The 19,563-nt window shown below is 37.1% G+C and overlaps 1 protein-coding gene across 6 annotated transcripts in view; it reads left to right on the forward strand.

Moving 5' to 3' along the window:
• The window catches only part of FAM13A (family with sequence similarity 13 member A), a 431,061-nt gene that overhangs the window by 240,799 nt on the left and 170,699 nt on the right, over positions 1–19,563 (forward strand). For all 6 annotated transcript variants that reach the window (XR_010113828.1, XM_063610243.1, XM_063610245.1 and 3 more), the window contains one exon: positions 4,480–4,554. Coding sequence is in view for 5 of the 6 variants with exons in the window: in XM_063610243.1 (XP_063466313.1) it covers positions 4,480–4,554 (75 nt within the window). In the remaining variant the exon portion in view is untranslated. The remainder of the gene's footprint in view (positions 1–4,479; positions 4,555–19,563) is intronic.

A 19,563-nucleotide genomic window follows, 5' to 3' on the forward strand; every position in this document is an offset into this window, starting at 1 on the left:
CGTGGTGGCTCACACCGGTAATTCCAGCACTTTGGGAGGCCGAGGCGGGCAGATCACAAGGTCATGAGATCAAGACCATCCTGGCCAACATGGTGAAACCCCATCTCTACTAAAAATACAGAAATTAGCTGGGCATGGTGACGTGTGCCTGTAGTCCCAGCTACTCAGGAGGCTGAGGCAGGAGAATCGCTTGAACCCAGGAGGCAGAAGTTACAGTGAGCTGAGATGGCACCACTGCACTCCAACCTGGTGACAGAGAGAGACTCCATCTCAAAAAAAAAAAAAAAAGAATTAAAACCAGTAAGTTTAAGGTCTGATATTTCTAAGGGCTATGGAGAAACATAAAATAGGGTAGGGGATAGAGATAGAGAGCAACAAGTGGAAGAGGAGAGAGGTAGTGATTAATATCCCTTCCCAGGTGGCATCCTGGGAAGAAAACCTGCTCCAGTGAAATTGAGCAAAGACCTGAGTGAAACAAGGGACCACACCTTAAAAGAGCTGTGGAAGTAGTGTGCAAGGCTGAAGGGACAGTGAGTGCTTTCCTATTTTTAAATGTCATTAGTAGTTGAATAGTAAGGCAAAAGAAGCCGTGATAAACAAGGTATTTTTTTCCTTCCTTATTGTATTTTTAATTGGTGTTCTTATGATACCATGACACAGCTGGTTTAAGCAAGTAGGTGTTGTGCAAAGTTCGTTAAAGTGAGCAATCGGTTCAGTCAAAAGTCTCATGTAAGTAAACCAAATGTTTAAAATAAATATAAATATACCATATGTGATCTATTAATGTCCAGTTTGACACTTCATTCTCCAGTGCCCAGCATTGGAATACCACCCATTCCAACTAGTAATAAGATTCAGTTGATATTTGTTGAATAAATTTTCATGCCTACATACAGTTTAACACTTAGAAACACAACATCCCCCTCCAAACTTTTTCCAAAAAGTTCTTCTAAAGGAAGAGTTTGAACACAAACCCAAGGTCTCTTTTGCCTTGAGAATGTGGGAACGTTCTTTACATGGCTTTGTAAAAAATTTAGATATAATTCACATACCATTGAAATTCACTCTTATAAAGTATACAATCTGTGGCTTTGTGTGTGTTCACAAAACTGTGCAATCATCACCATTACCTAATTCCAGAATATTTTTATCACCCTAAAAAGAAATCTCAGCCAGGCACGGTGGCTCACTCCTGTAATCCCAGCACTTTGGGAGGCCGAAGTGGGCGGATCACAAGGTCAAGAGATAGAGACCATCCTGGCCAACATGGAGAAACCCCATCTCTACTAAAAATACAAAAACTAGCTGGACATGGTGGCGCACACCTGTAGTCCCAGCTACTCCAGAGGCTGAGACAGGAGAATCACTTGAACCTGGGAGGCGGAGGTTGCAGTGAGCCAAGATCACACCACTGCACTCCAGCCTGGCAGCCTGGCAACAGAGCGAGACTCCATCTCAAAAAAAAAACCTCATGTACATCAGACCCATTAGCAGTCACTCCACATTCCCCACTCCTCCCAACCCCTGGCAATAACCAATCTACTTTCTGTCACTAAGTATTTGCCTATTATGGACATTTCATATAAGTGGAATCACACAATATATATCCTTTTGTGTCTGTATTCTTTCACTTAGCATGTTTTCAAGGTTCATTCATGTTGTAGCAGGTGTCAATACTTTATTCCTTTTTATAGCTGAAGAATATTCTATTATATGACTATACCATGTCTTGTTTATCCATTCATCAATTGATGGGCATTTGGATTGTCACCACTTTTAGTCTATTATGAATAATGCTACTATTTGCATTTGTGTTTATGTTTTTGCTGTGGACATAAATTTTCAACTTTCTCAGATACATATGTACAAATATAAATGGCTTTATAAAGGTTTATAAAATGCTTTATCTTAGTATTTCATACTTAACTGCATAATATATGTTTTAAAAGAATACATTAAGTTATCACCAGTTATTTGCTTAGGTTACTAGTTGAATTATTTAACTTTTCTCCAGAAATCTAAGTACCATGGGCCTTACAGGAAGGTGTTACCTATGTCCTGTGGCTCTGCAGCCCCCTTGCTCGCTGCTTGCTGCAAGGGTGGGAGCTGCTGTTTCAGTATCATTCTGATGGGGCACTGGGAACGCAACTCTGAACGGGTGCTGGCTTGTCTTTTCATCAATAAATACTACTTCTTCCTTGAGCTAGATCTCTTATCTGTCAGTTCATTCTCAGACTGCTAAACTTTACTTTGTCTGTATTGTCTGAGTTTAAAGTCATAAAACAAAAAGTAGATATAATTCATGTAGGTGACATTTGCAAATAGAAGTTTAGAAAAAATGCTTTCAGAGTCTTATAGGGAAAAGTTGACTGTCAGCCTTGTGCCCATTAATTCACAGAGACAGGGCTGGAAAATAGAATAAAGAAATACTGTCACTTCTGTTTTATGCATAAGGAAGAAAGAATTATAGGCATTTGTAAACACTCAGTCATAGACAAAAATCAGACATTTCTACTAATTTCCCTTAACAGTCAGCCTTGTTTCTTTTCATCATATTCTAGCATTTACATACCAGTAGTTTAAAAAACGGGTACAAGCATAAAGCATAATTGTGTTATCCAAGCATAGTCAAATTACGCAATGTATTATGCAGTTGGCTCTCCTAAATGTCATGCTGGATATAGTTTATCCCTCTCACAGTGAGTCAGAAGCGGGAATGGGTTCATTCACTATTTCCAGAAAGCAGCTTACCACCAGCAGGTGCTGTAACTAGTGGGAAAGGGTAAGACTGGAATGCACACTTATTTAGGGACCTCTGAAATGTACCCTTTGGTACTTACATAAGGGCTACGTGAGGCCACAGGCAGCTGAGAGTGTTGGCAGTACCTGCAGCTACTCCCCAGCTTAGAAGAGGCTTCCAATCCCCTATGCATCTGGGAATGTTTGTCCCTAGCACAAACCTGAGAACATGTGCTATGTACTGCTTTGTGGTCCAGACACGAGTCTCAGCTTTGCCACTGTCTATGTGATCTTGGACACATCACCTTAGAATCCAAGTCCCTCATCTGTAAAATCAGGGAGGCTGACTAGTTGACCTTTACAAAACTTCTGGCTTTAAAATGCTATGGCTCCACAACTTAGTGATTTAAGATGCCAAGTATAGTATATCGGAGATGAGTAATTATAAAGGTATTAAGAGCTCAGGCCCTAATGTTTTACAGAACAATCTTTGAGTCCCGTGTGACCTTGGGCAAGTTTACTTAACTTCTGTAAGCCTGCATTGTGTTAGCCTTAAAGGGGAGATGATGATAATAGTTCCTAGCTCATAGGGCTATCGGGCATAAAAATGGCATTATAAATGCAGAGTCTTTAGCAGTGCCTAATACATGATAAGATTCAATCTTTATTAATAATAAGTAGTGTTGTTACTTTCTTTAGGGACATTTTATCCTAATAATATATTGTTCCCTTTAGAAATAAATGAATATAAGTCTAGCAAATTTTAGTAATATTCTGAAGTATGTAGACTAAAATTATGTTTAAAAGATTATAACGAATTAGCCATAAACTAAACTAAAAAATGTATGATTTAGATGATTGAATGGCAGGAATGTTGGGGAAGAAATGGGATACAGAGGATTATGGAATAAGTGAAAAAAATATGACTGGCCTTCTCCTTAGCCTTCTTGTTGCCTATAATTTTCCTTTTATGTATTATTTTCCTATCTTAATTTGGAGATGGAATCATCTATGGAAAGCTTATCCAAGTTAATGGCTATTTGGAAGTGAGGCTCTGCATTATTAAAACAACAAAACAAACAAGATTACTGTCATTTCTGTTCATCATGTATGAATAAATAATCTATACAGCCCTGCCTCAGCTGCCTCCTTGTAATTTCTGCCATTATTTTGGCAAATGTTGTTTTGGTGTGAACCAAGGACTTGGAGGTTTAATAATTCTGGAAACAGATACTCATATATTCTTCCACAGGGTGTTAATACAAAACTATCACCATTTAATAGTGGTTTGCTAAATTAACTGAAGGAAATTGTTTAAGATCAAGTATGTAAAGTGTCAGAATCCATCTGTAAAATGTGGGGAATGTTGGCGACTTTAAGTTTGTTGGTTGATATTTTGGAGATTTAACTATTCACTTCTCAAAAGAAGAGCAAGCTGTCTATAGTGGATATGTATGTGATAAAATGACATAATAGTGCAGATATGATTTTTAATGATCATCTCTGAATATATGTACTATAAATCTCTCACCTACTCCATCACCATCTTATCTTACTTTACTGTTGTATATGACAAGCAAGAGGAAAAGTTTTGACTCCATGCTACAATTTCACCAGCTTCTGATGTGAACAACTCAATCCAGAAATGCTCTCTCTTAAAAATTGTTTTTTACTACCTTGTAATTTTTGGTTAGGGTAAGTTTCTTTAATCTCTAATGTTCCTTTATACTTCTTTTGTAGGAGGCCTGTTATAAGAACATCCTTTTAACAAGAGGTTTAGAAAGAGACATGCCAAAACCACCTCCAAAAACCAAGGTAAACTATGTTTTCTCTGTAGGTGACCATGTGAAATCTTTAGCATGGTTCTTTGTTTTTGTTTGTTTGTTTGTTTGTTTGTTTTAAGACAAGAGTCTTGCTTTATTGTCCAGGCTGGAGTGCAGTGGTGCAATCTCGGCTCACTGCAACCTCCGCCTCCCAGGTTCAGGCAGTTCTCCTGCATCAGCCTCCGGGGTAGCTTGGACTACAAGTGTGCACCACCGTGCCCAGCTAATTTTTGTATTTTTAGTAGAGACGGGGTTTTGCCATGTTGGCCAGGCTGGTCTCAAACTCCTGACCTCAGGTGATCTGCCTGCCTCGGCCTCCCAAAGTGCTGGGATTACAGGCGTGAGCCACCAAGCCTGGCCAACGTGTTTCTTTATGCTCTCCTATTTCCATGTTCTGTTGCTTGCATTTCCTTCAGCCCTTTTGGTTTTTTATTTGTTTGTTTTTGCAGGGAAGTAGGCATGAGGGAGTGTTGCGGGAGGGTCTGGTGGTATAAAAGCACTTTTTGTATAGTACCTTTAATCCGTGGTTGTATTCAGCCAAAAATTCTTCGGACACTCCTATTATTGAACAGATAGTGATAATTTTTAGTAGATGGTTTTACTTCTGCTCAATAACAATTGTTTCTATGAGACCATGCCTTTTGCAGGAACACAGATGGAGCTGGAGGCTATCATGCTTAGTAAACTAACGCAGGAATAGAAAACCAAATACCACATGTTCTCACTTATAAATAAGAGCTAAATGATAAGAACTTAGGAACACGAAGAAGGAAACAACAGACACTGGGACTTCCTCGAGGGTGGTGGGTGGGAGGAGGAAGAGGAACAGAAAAGATAAGTATCCGGTACTGGGCTTAATACCTGGGATGTAATAATATGTACAACAAACCCTTGTGATACATGTTTACCTATGTAACCTTCACATGTACCCCCAAACGTAAAATAAAAAATTTTGAAAAGAAATATATAAAAAGTAAAATGCCAAAAAGTTCACTATTAAGAAAGAAGAAGGACCAGCCTGGCCAACATGTTGAAACCCCATCTGTACTAAAAATACAAAAAAAATTAGCCAGGATTGGGTGGCGGGCTCCTGTAATCCCAGCTAATTGGGAGGCTGAGGCAGAAAGAATTGCTTGAACCTCAGAGGCAGAGGTTACAGCGAGCTGAGACCATGCCTTTGCACTCCAGCCTGGGAAACAAGAATGAGACTCCATCTCATTCATACATACATATATACATACATACATACACACATGCATACTTACATAAAATTTTTTCTAGCCTCCAACATAGGAAATAGTCAAGTGCAATAGATCTTCCTAGGGTACCTCTAAGCATAATAGAAATGCATGAGATGCATTTTCCCTTCTGGGTGTAAAGTAAAATGTTCAGCTGTAATTTTTTAAAATAAAAATCACTTTATTGATGTTTCATAATTATGAGGAACACATAATCAATGGAAAGTATTTACATAAATTTTAACAAGAAAAAATAAGAACTATTATAGATATTATAGCATAAAGGCGTTAATGTGTAAAATTTTGTTTCCCTTAGTAAGAAAAAATCCAAAATGCACGTAATTATTTCGCCAGTGAAAAGAAAAATTTCTTTTTTTTCTTCAACTTTGATTTTAGGTTCAGAGGTACAGGTGCAGGATGTACAGCCTTGTTACATAGGTAAATGTGTGTCATGGTGGTTTGCTGCACAGATCTCCTACCATCACCTAGGTATTAAGCCCAGCATCCATTAGGTATTCTTGCTTATTCCCTCACCTAAGCTGCCCCAATGACAGGTCCCAGTGTGTGTTATTCCCCTCCCAGTGTCCATGTGGTCTCATGATTCAGCTCCCATTTATAAGTGAGAACATGCAATGTTTGGTTGTCTGTTCCTGCATTAGTTTGCTGAGAAGTTAGTTAGTTTCCAGCTCCAGCCATGTCCTAAAAAGGACATGATCTCATTCCTCTTTATGGCTGCATACTATTCCATGGTGTATGTGTGCCACATTTTCTTTATCCAGTCTATGATTGACGGGCATTAGGGTTGATTCCATGTCTTTGCTATTGTAAGTAGTACTGCAGTGAACATACATGTGCATGTATTGTTATAATTGAATGATTTATATTCTTTTGGGCATATACCCAGTAATGGAATTGCTGGGTCAAATGGTATTCCTGGTTCTAGATCTTTGAGGAATCACCATACTCTCTGCCACAATGGTTGAACTAATTTACAATTCCACCAACAGTGTAAAAGCATTTCTTTTTCTCTGCAACTTCATCAGCATCTGTTCTTTCTTGACTTTTTAATAATAGCCATTCTGACTGGCATGAGATGGTATCTCACTGGGGTTTTGATTCACGTATGTCTAATGATCAGTGATGTTGAGCTTATTTTCCTGATTGTTGGCCACATAAATATCTTCTTTTGAAAAGTGCCTGTTCATGTCCTTTGCTCACTTTTTAATAGGATTTTTTTCTTATAAATGTGTTTTAAGTTCCTTGTAGACTTGATGTTAGACCTTTGTCAGATGGATAAGTTACAAACATTTTCTCCCATTCTGTAGGTTGTGTGTTCACTATAGTGACAGTTTCTTTTGCTATGCAAAAGTTCTTTAGTTTAATTAGATCTCATTTGTCAATTTTTGCTTATGTTGCAATTGCTTTTGGTGTTTTCATCCTGAAATCTTTGCCCATGCTTATGTCCTGAATGGTATTGCATAGATTTTCTTGTAAAGTGTTTACAACAAACGTAAAACCCAAAACTCTAAAAATCCTAGAAGTCTTTAATCCATTTGTAGTTAATTTTTGTATAAGGTGTAAGGAAGGGGTCCAGTTTCAATTTTTGGCATATGGCTAGCCTGTTCTCTCAGCACCATTTATTAGAGAATCATTTTCCCATAGTTTGCTTTTGTCAGTTTTGTCACAGATGAGATAATTGTAGGTGTTTGGTCTTATTTCCAACTTCTCTATTCTATTCCATTGGTCTATATGTCTGTTTTTGTACCAGTACTATGTTGTTTTTGTACCAGTACCATGCTGTTTTGGTTACTGTAGCCTTGTACTATAGTTTGAAGTCAAGTAGCATGATACCTCCAGCTTTGTTCTTTTTGCTTAGGATTGTCTTGTATGTTTGGTTCCATATGAATTTTACAGTAGTTGTTTTCTAATTTTCTGAAGAACATCAATGATAGTTTAATGGGAATAGCATTGAATCTATAAACTACTTTGAGCAGTATGAGTATTTTCATGATACTGATTCTTCCTATCCATGAGCATGGAATGTTTTTATATTTGTTTGTGTCTTCTCTGATTTCTTTGAGGAGTGGTTTGTAGTTCTCCTTGAAGAGGTCCTTTACTTCCCTTGTTAGCTGTATTCCTAGGTATTTTATTCTTTTTGTAGCAATTGTGAGTGGGAGTTCATTCATTATTTGGCTCTGTTGTTGCTGAATAGGAATGCTATGATTTTTACACATTTCTTTTGTATCCTGAGACTTTGCTGAAGTTGCTTATCAGGTTAAGAAGCTTTTTGGGTGAAATAATGGGGTTTTCTGGATATAGGATCATGTCATATGCAAACAGGGATAGTTTGACTTTCTCTCTTCCTATTTGAGTACGTTTATTTCCTTCTCTTGCCAGATTGCCCTGACCAGAACTTCTGATATTATGTTGAACAGGAGTAGTGAGAGAGGGCATCCTTATCTTGTGTCAGTTTTCAAGGGGAATGCTTTCAGCTTTTGCTCATTCAGTATGATATTGGCTGTGGGTTTGTTATATATGGCTCTTATTATTTTGAGGTATATTCCTTCAATACCTAGTTTATTCAAAGTTTTTAAAATGAAGTATGTTGAATTTTATCAAAGGCCCCTTCTGCATCTATTGAGATAATCAAGTGTTTTTTTTTTTCTTTAGTACTGTTTATGTGATGAATCACATTTACTGATTTGCACATGTTGAACCAACCTTGCATCCCAGGGATGAAGCTGACTTGATCATGGTGCATATGCTTTTTGATGTGTTGCTGGATTTGGTTTGCCAGTGTTTTATTGACAACTTTTGCATCAATGTTCATCAGGGATATTGGCCTGAAGTTTTCTTTTTTTGTTGTATCTCTGCCAGGTTTTGGTATCAGGATGATGCTGGCCTCATACAATGAGTTAGGGAGGAGTCCCCCCTTTTCAATTTTTTGGAATAGTTTCAATAGAAATGGTACCACCTCTTCTTTGTACCTCTGGTAGAATTCAGCTGCGAATCTTTCTGGTCCTGGGCTCTTTTTGCTTCAATTTCAGAACTCGTTATTGGTCTATTCAGAGATTCAGTTTCATCCTGTTTCAGTCTTGGGAGGGTGTATGTGTCCAGCAATTTAAACATTTCTTCTAGATTTTCTAGTTTATGTGCATAGTGGTGTTTATAGTATTCTCTGTTGTTATATAGTATTCTCTGGTTGTTTGTATTTCTGTGGGGTCAGTGGTGATATCCCCCTTATTATTTCTGATTATTTGATTCTTCTTTCTTTTATTCTTTATTAGTCTAGCTAGTGGTCTAACTAATTTTTTCAAAAAAGCAGCGCCTGGATTTGTTGATTTTTTTGAAGGGTTTTTCATGTCTCTATCTCCTTCAGTTCCACTCTGATGCTGGTTATTTGTTGTCTTCTGCTCGCTTTGGGGTTTGTTTGCTCTTGGTTCTCTAGTTCTTTTAGTTGTGATGTTAGGCATTTAGTGCTATGAATTTCCCTCTTACCACCGCTTTAGCTGAGTCCCAGAGATTTTGGTACATTGTTGCTTTCTTCTCATTAGTTTCAAAGAACTTAATGATTTCTGCCTTAATTTCATTATTTACCCAAGTGTCATTCAGGAGCAGATTGTTCAATTTCCATGTAGTTGTGTGGTTTTGTGTGAATTTCTTAATCTTGAGTTCTAATTTGATTGTACTGTGGTCTAAAAGACTGTTATGATTTCATTTCTTCTGCATTTGTTGAGGAGTGTTTTACTTCCGATTATGTGATCAATATTAAAGTAAGTGCTGTGTGGCGATGAGAAGAATATATATTCTGCTGTTTGTGGGTGGAGAGTTCTGTAGGTATCTATCAGGTCTGCTTGATCCAGAGCTGAGTTCAGTTCTTGACTATCTTTGTTAGTTTTCTGTCTTGATGATCTGTCTAATATTTTCAGTGGAGTGTTAAAGCTCCCACTATTATTGTGAGGGAGTCTAAGTCTCTTTGTAGATCTCTAAGAACTTGCTTTATGAATCTGGGTGCTCCTGTGTTGGGTGCATATATATTTAGGATAGTTAGCTATTCTTGTTGACTTGAACCATTTTCCATTATGTAATGCTCTTCTTTGTCTTTTTTTATCGTTGTTGGTTTAAAGCCTGTTTTGTCAGAAACTAGGATTGCAACCTCTGCTTTTTCGGTTTTCCATTTGCTTGGAAATTTTCCTCCATCCCTTTATATTGACCCTATGTGTGTCTTTGCACAGGATATAGGTCTCTTGAAGACAGCATACTGATGGGTCTAGACTCTATCCAGCTTGCCATTCTGTGTCATTTAATTGGGGCATTTAGCCTATTTACATTTAAGGTTAGTATTGTTATGTGTGAATTTGATCCTATCATTGTGATGCCAGCTGCTTATTTTACAGACTTGTTTATGTGGTTGCTTTATAGTATCACTAATCTGTGTACTTCAGTGTGGTTTTATATTGGCTGGTAACAGTTTTTCTTTTCCATATTTAGTTCTTCCTTCAGGAGCTCTTGCAAGGCAAGCCTGGTGGTGACAAATCCCCTTAGAATTTGCTTGTTTGCAACGGATCTTATTTCTCCTTTCCTTATGAAGCTTAGTTTGTCAGATATGAAATTCTGGATTGGAAATTCTTTTCTTTAAGAATGTTGAATATTGGTACCTAATCTCTTCTGGCTTGTAGAGTTTCCACTGAGAGGTCCATGGTTAGTCTGATAGGCTTCCCTTTGTAGGTGACCTGGCCTTTCTCCTTGGCTTCCCTTAACATTTTTTCTTTTATTTTGCCCTTGGAGGATCTGATGATTATGTGTCTTGGCATTGATCTTCTCATAGAGTATCTTACTGAGGTTCTCTGGATTTCCTGAATTTGAATGTTGGCCTGTCCTGTTAAGTTAGGGAAGTTCTCCTGGATGATATATGTTTTTCAGCATATGAATTATGTTTTCCAACTTGGTTCCATTCTCCTCATCTCTTTCAGGTACCCTAGTCAGTTATAGGTTTGACCTCTACATAATCCCATATATCTCAGAGGTTTTGTTTATTCATTTTCATTCTTTTTTCTGTATTCTTGTCTGCCTGTCTTATTTCAGAAAGGGAGTCTTCAAGCTCTAATATTCTTTCCTCCACTTGGTCTATTCTGCATTGATACTTGTGATTGCATTGTGAATTTCTTGTATTGTGTTATTCACTTCCATCAGGTCAGTTATGTTCCTCTCTAAACTGGCTGTTCTGGCTATCAGCTCCTGTATTGTTTTATTATAATTCTTAGCTTCTTTGTAGTGGGTTACAACATGCTCCTTTAGCTCGGTGAAGTTCTTTATTACCCATCTTCTGAAGCGTACTTCTGTCAATTCAGCCATCTCAGCCTCCACCCAGTTCTGTGCCTTTGCTGGAGAGGTGCTGCAGTCATTTGGAGAAGAGACACTCTAGCTTTTTGAGTTTTCAGCATAGAAAAACTTCTTTAATCCAAAATGTTTCATGAGAATTTGATCATTTGTTTGTCCACCCAGAAAAGTAATTGTATTAGTTTCATAGCCCGTCACTTTTCTAATCTTTAATCTTTTCATTTGAATAGAATTCCTACTTACTAAGTATATATAATACTCCTAACTAGCCACCATGACATTTATTTATTTATTTATTTACTTACTTACTTATTTTCTTTCCATAAGTTTTTAGGGAACAGGTGGTATTGGGTTACATGAGTAAGTTCTTTAGTGGTGATTTGTGAGATTTTGGTTCACTTATCACCCGAGCAGTATACACTGCACCCAATTTGTAGCCTTTTATCCCTCAACTCCTTCCCACACTTTCCCCCAGAGTCCATTGTATCATTCTTATCCCTTTGCATCCTCAGAGCTTAGCTCCGACTTTTGAGTAAAAACAATGTTTGGTTTTCCATTACTGAGTTACTTCACTTAGAATAATAGTCTCCAGTCTCATCCACGTTGCTGTAAAAGCCATTAATCCATACTTTTTTATGGCTGAATAGTATTTCATCATATATATATATGTATATATATGTATGTGTGTGTGTATATATATATATATACATACACATACACACACAGACACACACACACACAGACACACACCACAGTTTCTTTACTTACTTATTGATTGATAGGCATTTGGGCTGGTTCCATATTTTTGCAATTGTGAATTGTGCTGCTACAAACATGCCTGTGAAAGTATCTTTTTTGTATAATGACTTATTTTCATTTGGGTAGATACCTAGTAGTGGGATTACTGGATCAAATGGTAGTTCTGCTTTCAGTTCTTTAAGGAATCACCACGCTGTTTTCCGTAGTGGTTGTACTAGTTTACGTTTCCCACCAGTGGTGTAGAAGTGTTCCCTTTTTACCACATCCATGCCAACATCTTTTTTTTATTTTTTTATTATTAGCCACCATGACATTTATAAATCTACCTTTTTTCCAGTTCTAAGACAATATATTCTCCCAACTTTTTTGAATTCACTGCAGGCAAAATTTTTAAAAACTCTGTTTTCTGATTTTAATAGGAAGTTACTAAAAAAAATTGTAGTTTTATTTTCAAAGACAATTCAAGAGCAGCATTGAGCTATTACTTAGTGTTTAATTTATGGCAAGAGTATATGGTTTATTTTTAAAGAAATAAAAAATCTTTCCTTATAAAACTTATTATGCTTTGATTTTTTTCTGGAAAATTATTTCAACTATCTATTATGGTTTCCTTTCTTGACTCAAACTATTTTTTGTGTCTTTTTTACTGAAATATTTGCATGTCCAAACTTACAGATGATTAATTCAAATGTATAGTAGAAATTTGGTTTACTGTACAATTAGTAAACATTCAATGTCAAAAATATACTCACTAAACAAATGCATTTTGGGAAAAAAACGTGGGATTTGAGGAACATTTTTAGGTAACATTTGCTTATTAACTGTATATGTATCAACTACTTTGAGGTGATGAGACCTTAAATGAATCACTTCCTAAATGAAATATACTCTTGAAACTGGTCATAAAAATGTTTTGAAGTGATTCGATTACTCTCATGAAATTAGTCCCATTTGTAACATGTTGTTTATGTAAAGAATCATAATTAATGTGTACTTATTATCCTCCCTTTCATGTCTCTGGCTGTATGGTTTATGACCAACTAATTCCATAGAGAAATTACTTCATTGGTTAAGTCTTGGTTTGTGACTAGCTTCTTTGTGGCCTTACACGAATGGGTTTAAGTTTACATGAGCAAACTAAACTCCACTTAGTTTGGGGTGATTATCTCTGTAATGTCAAATCTCAGAAATGAGGCAGAGCCTGTGAACTGTAAGAGATTATTAAGGTACTAACTCTGTTACCAAGATTTTATCTTAAAATCTTTTTTTCTCCAGTTGATCTTTGAAAGCTAAAACTGAGAACACCTTCAAAATATGGTTAGTGTGTCCTTCCTAGGGTGACTTAGTGAGTTGTGAGGGTGATGCATATCCTTGGTATTAATGGTACTCCATTTGGTCTCCATTGCTGTCTTTCTCAGACATCTCTAGTTACAGCCGTATTTGCCTTGGACAGTTAAGTATTTCTGATCCCTATATGGGCTAGAGATGTAAAATGGTAATCCAGAAATGGCTTATGTCCATTAGCTCTGGAGATGTCTCTGTCATCTAAGCCGTCTGTCTGTACGTGTGTTCCCTCTGCCAGCTGGTGTCTCTGCTCTTGAGCAATGAAAAGTGTTATATTTCTTTTCCTTAGGTAGGAAAGCCACATCTTAATTTGAGTCCAGGATGAAAAAGATGATACCTCTATTACACAGTGCCATGGCACTTCTGGATGAGTAATGATTCCCAGCCCTGCTAGCTCAAGGACTTACTCGTGTAGCTATTCCATGACCAATACTGCATAGACTATATATGCCAACAAATAATTGGAATGGATGACACAGAAGAGAACATCAAATAGATTTTTAGATAAAGAGGTATAGAATGTGGAAAGACACAGCTCCTTGTAACGTAGTATAGTTGTTAAGAGAGGAGACAAAATTTTCTTCTACCAGACATAGGTGCTATGGCTCTAAGCCTCACAACCCATTTACTTTGCTCAATATATGAAGAGGATCAAATGAACTGAGGGAAGAAAACAATCTTCCTTCTCTTTTCCCTTGGGGTATGCTCTAGACTTCACACAATAGTTGCTGCATTCGTAACCTTACCAAAAAACTCAAGGTAGGTCATTGTATGAGGATAAATATCAGATTTATTCAGTGCTAGTATGAAGGTATAAAATAAACAATGATCTATTTCCAATTTGACTTTTATCAGGGGATACAAAATGTACTGATAAAAATTAAAATTATAAGCACGTGATAGTTTTGGTTAGTTATTGGATTCTCCTAATGCTTTCATAGATGTTTCTTTTATTAAACAGAGTCATATTAACTATAAGATGTGGGATAAAGATTGTATAGTTGTCAAGCAAACAGTTATGGAGTAGAAGCAATTGTTAACTTGTTTTTCTTTTCAAAGCTTAATGTTTTCAGGAACTATGAATCATTTAAGAAGAGATTTTATTCGATAATGAGATGAGATGTCACAGTTATTTTTTCTTTAATGTTTTTAAAAATGCCTGTGCAAAGTAAACCAGATACTTAAAATAATGTAAGGTTTTGAGAAAAGTTAGTGACCATATAATTTTTTTAATATACAGTTCCTAAAAACTTAATAAACATTGAATTTTACCAAGTTTCCAAGTTATTTTAAAATCAGTGTTAATAGGCATGCATACATTCTATGTTTCTTTCAGTAACATATATATTATAATTAGTATTCTCCTTTTTCCAGTTAACATTATTTACGTTATGTGTTTCCATGCATCAACCTAGTTTATATGCTTATTGTTTTAGTAAAAGTAATAGTATTAGTAGTAATAGAAATAATAGTGGTGATGATGATAACTAACATCAGTCAAGTGCCAAGCATTGTACTAACTACTTAATGTATATTATCTCATCTAATAATCATAATATTTCATGTGTTGTCATATCATATTTAGCCATTTTGAATATTTGAGACTTTCTAATTTATCATTAGTATAAAAAGCACAACTATATAAGTGTTAATAAAGAATAACTTTTGAATATGAAACAGTATTATTTTCTTAGATTTTATTACCTATAGTAGAATTAAAGGATGTAAGTAGCTTTAGAATTAAAGGATATGACTGATGTATCCTAATGTACCATCTTTCCTCTCTCAAATTAACACTATTGAAAAACTGAATTAGGCCAGGTGTGGTGGCTCATGCCTGTAATTCCAGCACTATAGGAGGCTGAGGTGGGTGGATCACTTGAGGCCAGGAGTTCTATACCAGCCTGGCCAACTTGGCAAAACCCTGTCTCTATTCAAAATACAAAAATTAGCTGGCCATGGTGGCGCACGCCTGTAATCTCAGCTACTCAGGAGGTTGAGGCACAAGAATTGCTTGAACCTGGGAGGCTGAGGTTGCAGTGAGCTGAGATCGCCACTGCACTCCAGCCTGAGTGACAGAGTGAGACTCTGTCTCAAAAAATAAAAATAAAATTAATACTTATCATTTCCATGTATGTTATTATAGGAACACTGCATATCTATATATATTTATACATAATACATGTTATAGTCTTTGCATGTTTTAAAACATTATATAAAAATGGTACACAGTGTGTTGCCTTCTGTGGCTTCATTTTTTTTCTGTTCAATATGCTGTCAATATTAACTTTCAGTAAGAATATGGTTGTTATTCTAATTTTTCCCCAATACTTAGATTGTCTCCAACATTTAAGTCACTTCAATAGTTTGCTATTAAACATTTTTAAGTGAATAATTTTCATGTGACTCATTCTACGCACATGTGGAAATATTAGATCGTAAGCATGTGCATCTTTAACTTGTCAGGACATTACAAATGCTCTTAGGATGTTGCATCAATTTACATGCTAACATCTGTATATGATTGCTTCCATTTTTCACATCCTCACCAGTCCTTTGTAATAGGAGTTTTTGTTGTTACTGCTTTTCCTCAACCTAATGGTTATAAGACACATCTTGCTATTGCCTTAATTTGGATTGCACTAATTTCTAGTTGTGCCAGAGACACTGAATATCCATGTGTTTCCCAGCCCCTTTGCCATTAGGTCGGGCCAGTCAACTACTTTCGGTCAATATAGTGTTACTTCAGGAGAGAATTCAAAAGCTTGTGCATAACTCTTGAACCGTTTCTTTTTTTTTTTTTTTTTTTTTTTGAGACGGAGTCTCGCTCCGTCAGCCTGGCTGGAGTGCAGTGGCGCGATCTCGGCTCACTGCAAGCTCCGCCTCCCGGGTTCACGCCATTCTCCTGTCTCAGCCTCCCGAGTAGCTGTAGCTGGGACTACAGGCGCCTGCCACCACGCCCGGCTTATTTATTGATTTATTTGTTTGTTTGTTTATTTATTTATTTATTTATTATTTATTGAGACAAGTCTGGCTCTGTCGCCCAGGCTGGAGTGCAGTGGCACAATCTCGGCTCACTGCAAGCTCCGCCTCCCGGGTTCACGCCATTCTCCTGTCTCAGCCTCCTGAGTAGCTGGGACTACAGGCGCCCGACACCGCGCCCGGCTAATTTTTTGTATTTTTAGTAGAGACGGGGTTTCACCGTGTTAGCCAGGATGGTCTCGATCTCCTGACCTCGTGATCTGCCCGCCTCAGCCTCCCAAAGTGCTGGGATTACAGGCATGAGCCACCGCGCCCAGCCTGAACTGTTTCTTATTGTACGGCAGCTACACAGTGGAGCACGGACCTTTTCGTTTCTTTGTGGAGCAGAGCCCCCTGTCAACCTGCTTTGGATCTGTGTCATGACCAAAAAATAAACCTCTGTTTTGTGAAGCTATTGAGATTTAGGGTTTAATTTGTAAACTCATCATAATGAAGTCTATCCTGATTAATACAAATGGGCAGCTTTTCATATGTTTATGTTGTCATATGTTTATTAAGCTTTGATCATATCTGTGATGATTAATTGGTGTGCTGCTTTCTTCTATCACTGACAGTTTTACTATTGGATTATCACTTCTTTAATGATTTATAAGAGTTTGTTTCTTAGCTGTTAACAGTTGTATGTATTCAAAGTACCTTTTCTCAGTATTTTGGTTTTCTTTTCGTATTGAATATAGTACCTTTTAATGTATAAAAGATTTTTTTAATATGATCAAATAAATCAATGTTATATCAACTAAAAATAATGTAATAGCGAAAAATAATGAGCATCGTTTATTCTTTTTCAAGCCTTTTATCATTTAACTTGTTTTCTTTTTTTCTTTCTTTTGGTTTTGTCCTACTGTGTTGGTAATGCTTTAAGTACAAGGTTAGGTAAAAGCAGTGATAGCATGCCTCCTTGACTTACTCCCAGATTTTAAGGGAAAGTTTCTACATCTGACTTTTAAGTATGATCTCGGCACTTAAAAAAATAATTATTTTAGAATGCCAGACACATGGTGGACCCTTAATAAAGACTTGAAAGTGAACAGATAAATTATTCAACTGCTACTTTTATTTTGTATGAAAGTAGTTAGTGTCAGTATTTTTGTTGTTGTTGTTTCTTTCTTTTAGAAGACAGGGCCGGGCGCGGTGGCTCACACCTGTAATCTCAGCACTTTGGGAGCCCAAGGCGGGCAGATTACGAGGTCAGGAGATCAAGGCCATCCTGGCTAACATGGTGAAACCCCATCTCTACTAAAAGTATAAAAAATTAGCCAGGCGTGGTGGCAGGCGCCTGTAGTCTCAGCTACTTGGGAGGCTGAGGCAGAAGAATGGCGTGAACCTGGGAGGCGGAGCCTGCAGTGAGCCGAGATCTCGCCACTGCACTCCAGCCTGGGCAACAGAGCCAGACTCCATCTCAAGAAAAAAAAAAAAAAAAGAACACAGGATCTTGCTCTGTCTGTGGCCTGGGCTGGAGTGCAGCGGCTCAATCTTAGCTCACTGAAACCTCAGCCTCCTGAGTTTAAACGGTCTGCCTGCCTCAGCCTCCCGAATAGCTTAGACTACAAGTGGCCACCATGCCCAGCTAATTGTTTTATTTTTTGTAGAGACAGGGTCTCACATCATTGCCCAGGTGGGTTTCAAACTTCTGGCTTTGAGCACTCCTCCCACCTCGGCCTCCCAAAGTGCTGGGATTACCGGCTAAGCCACTGTGCCCAGCCAGTATGTTTTTATATCTGTTTTCCTTTATGTATCTGCTTATTACTGGGTTTATGACATTTGCTGTGTTTGGTAGTTATGCTTTATGACCTTAAGGAGGCTCTCTCATATCTGTAGTTTGCTAAGAGTTTTTGTCTTAAATGAGTTAAATTTTAGCAATGTTTTCTTCTGCATCTGTTAAGATAATTGTATGGCTTTTCTCTTTTACTCTTTTATTGTGAGGAGTTTTATTGATAGATTCTTCTAATCTTCAACCAAGATTCTATCACTGGAATAAACCAGTTCTCAACCTGGCCTCAATACATATTTTTAAATATCTTATGGGTTTTGAGTAGCTGATTTTTTGTTTAGTATGGTTGTATCCATGTTTCTAAGTGTGTTTTGTTCTACATACTTCTGGTATAATGTTGTACAGCCTAATAAAGTGAATTGGAGAGAGTTCCTCTTCTTTTTTTCTTACTCTTTTTTCTTTTTCTTGAGACTGAGTCTCTCTGTCTCACCCAGGCTGGAGGGCAGTGGCATGATCACAGCTCACTGCAGCCTGAATCTCCCATGTTCGTGCCTCCCAATTCAGCCTCCTGAGTAGCTGGAACTACAGGCATGTGCCACCACACCTGGTTAATTTTTGTACTTTTTGTAGAGACGCGATTTTGCCATGTTGTCCAGGCTGGTCTCAAACTCCTAAGCTCAAGCGATTCACCTGCCTCAGCCTCTCAACGTGCTGAGATTACAGGTGTGAGCCGCCATGCCTGGCCCAAGTCCCTTTTTTCTAATCTCTGAAACAATTTAAGATTGGGACTATCAATTGCTTTAATATTTGGTAGAACGTACTGATAAAACTTTCTGGGTCTGGTAGTGTTTATTGGCTTATTTGTTTTTGATATTTTTGTTTTTTATTTGTTTTTGGTAAATGGCTTTTAATAATCAATTTCTTTTATGGATATAGGTCTAGTCACGTTTCTGTTCTGAATTTGTTTTGATAAGTTTTCTAGGAAATTGTCTATTTTAAGTAATTAAATTTATCAGCATAAATATTTTAATGTTAACTCTTATTTTTAAAATATTCTAGCTGTAGTTACAAACTTCTTTTCATTTGTAGTATTCTCTTTTGAGACCTTCTCTTTTTTGCTCCTGATTGGGCATGCTAGAAATTTGTCTATTTTAATTATACTTTCAGAGAACCAGCTTTTATTTTTGTTGATTCTCTACTGTATCTTTGTTTCCTATTTCATTGATCTCTGATTGTTATTTCCTTTCTTTTCTGCGTCTATTGTCCATATAGAGATCTTTGTTTTTTTTCTGTCAGCTTTTCCTACATAGACATATATTTTAAATATGGTACTTATGTGTTGTGATATTGAAGCTTAATTATCAATTCCATGAGTGTATTTGCTCTATCTACTGAAAGTCTCTTTTGAGGTGTTGAGTCTTTCCAGATGCTATAAGCAGTTGTAACCCTAGGCCAAGGAATAAAAGGGACTCTATGAGAGTCTCTAGATCAGTACTGCTGGGAAATCCAGTGCATATCCAGCTTGTTCTCCCTGGTTCGGAGGATCCAGCTTCCTAAGAGACTGGGA

Source organism: Symphalangus syndactylus, chromosome 10 (genome assembly GCF_028878055.3).
Source record: "Symphalangus syndactylus isolate Jambi chromosome 10, NHGRI_mSymSyn1-v2.1_pri, whole genome shotgun sequence".
NCBI classification, from domain to species: Eukaryota; Metazoa; Chordata; class Mammalia; order Primates; family Hylobatidae; genus Symphalangus; species Symphalangus syndactylus.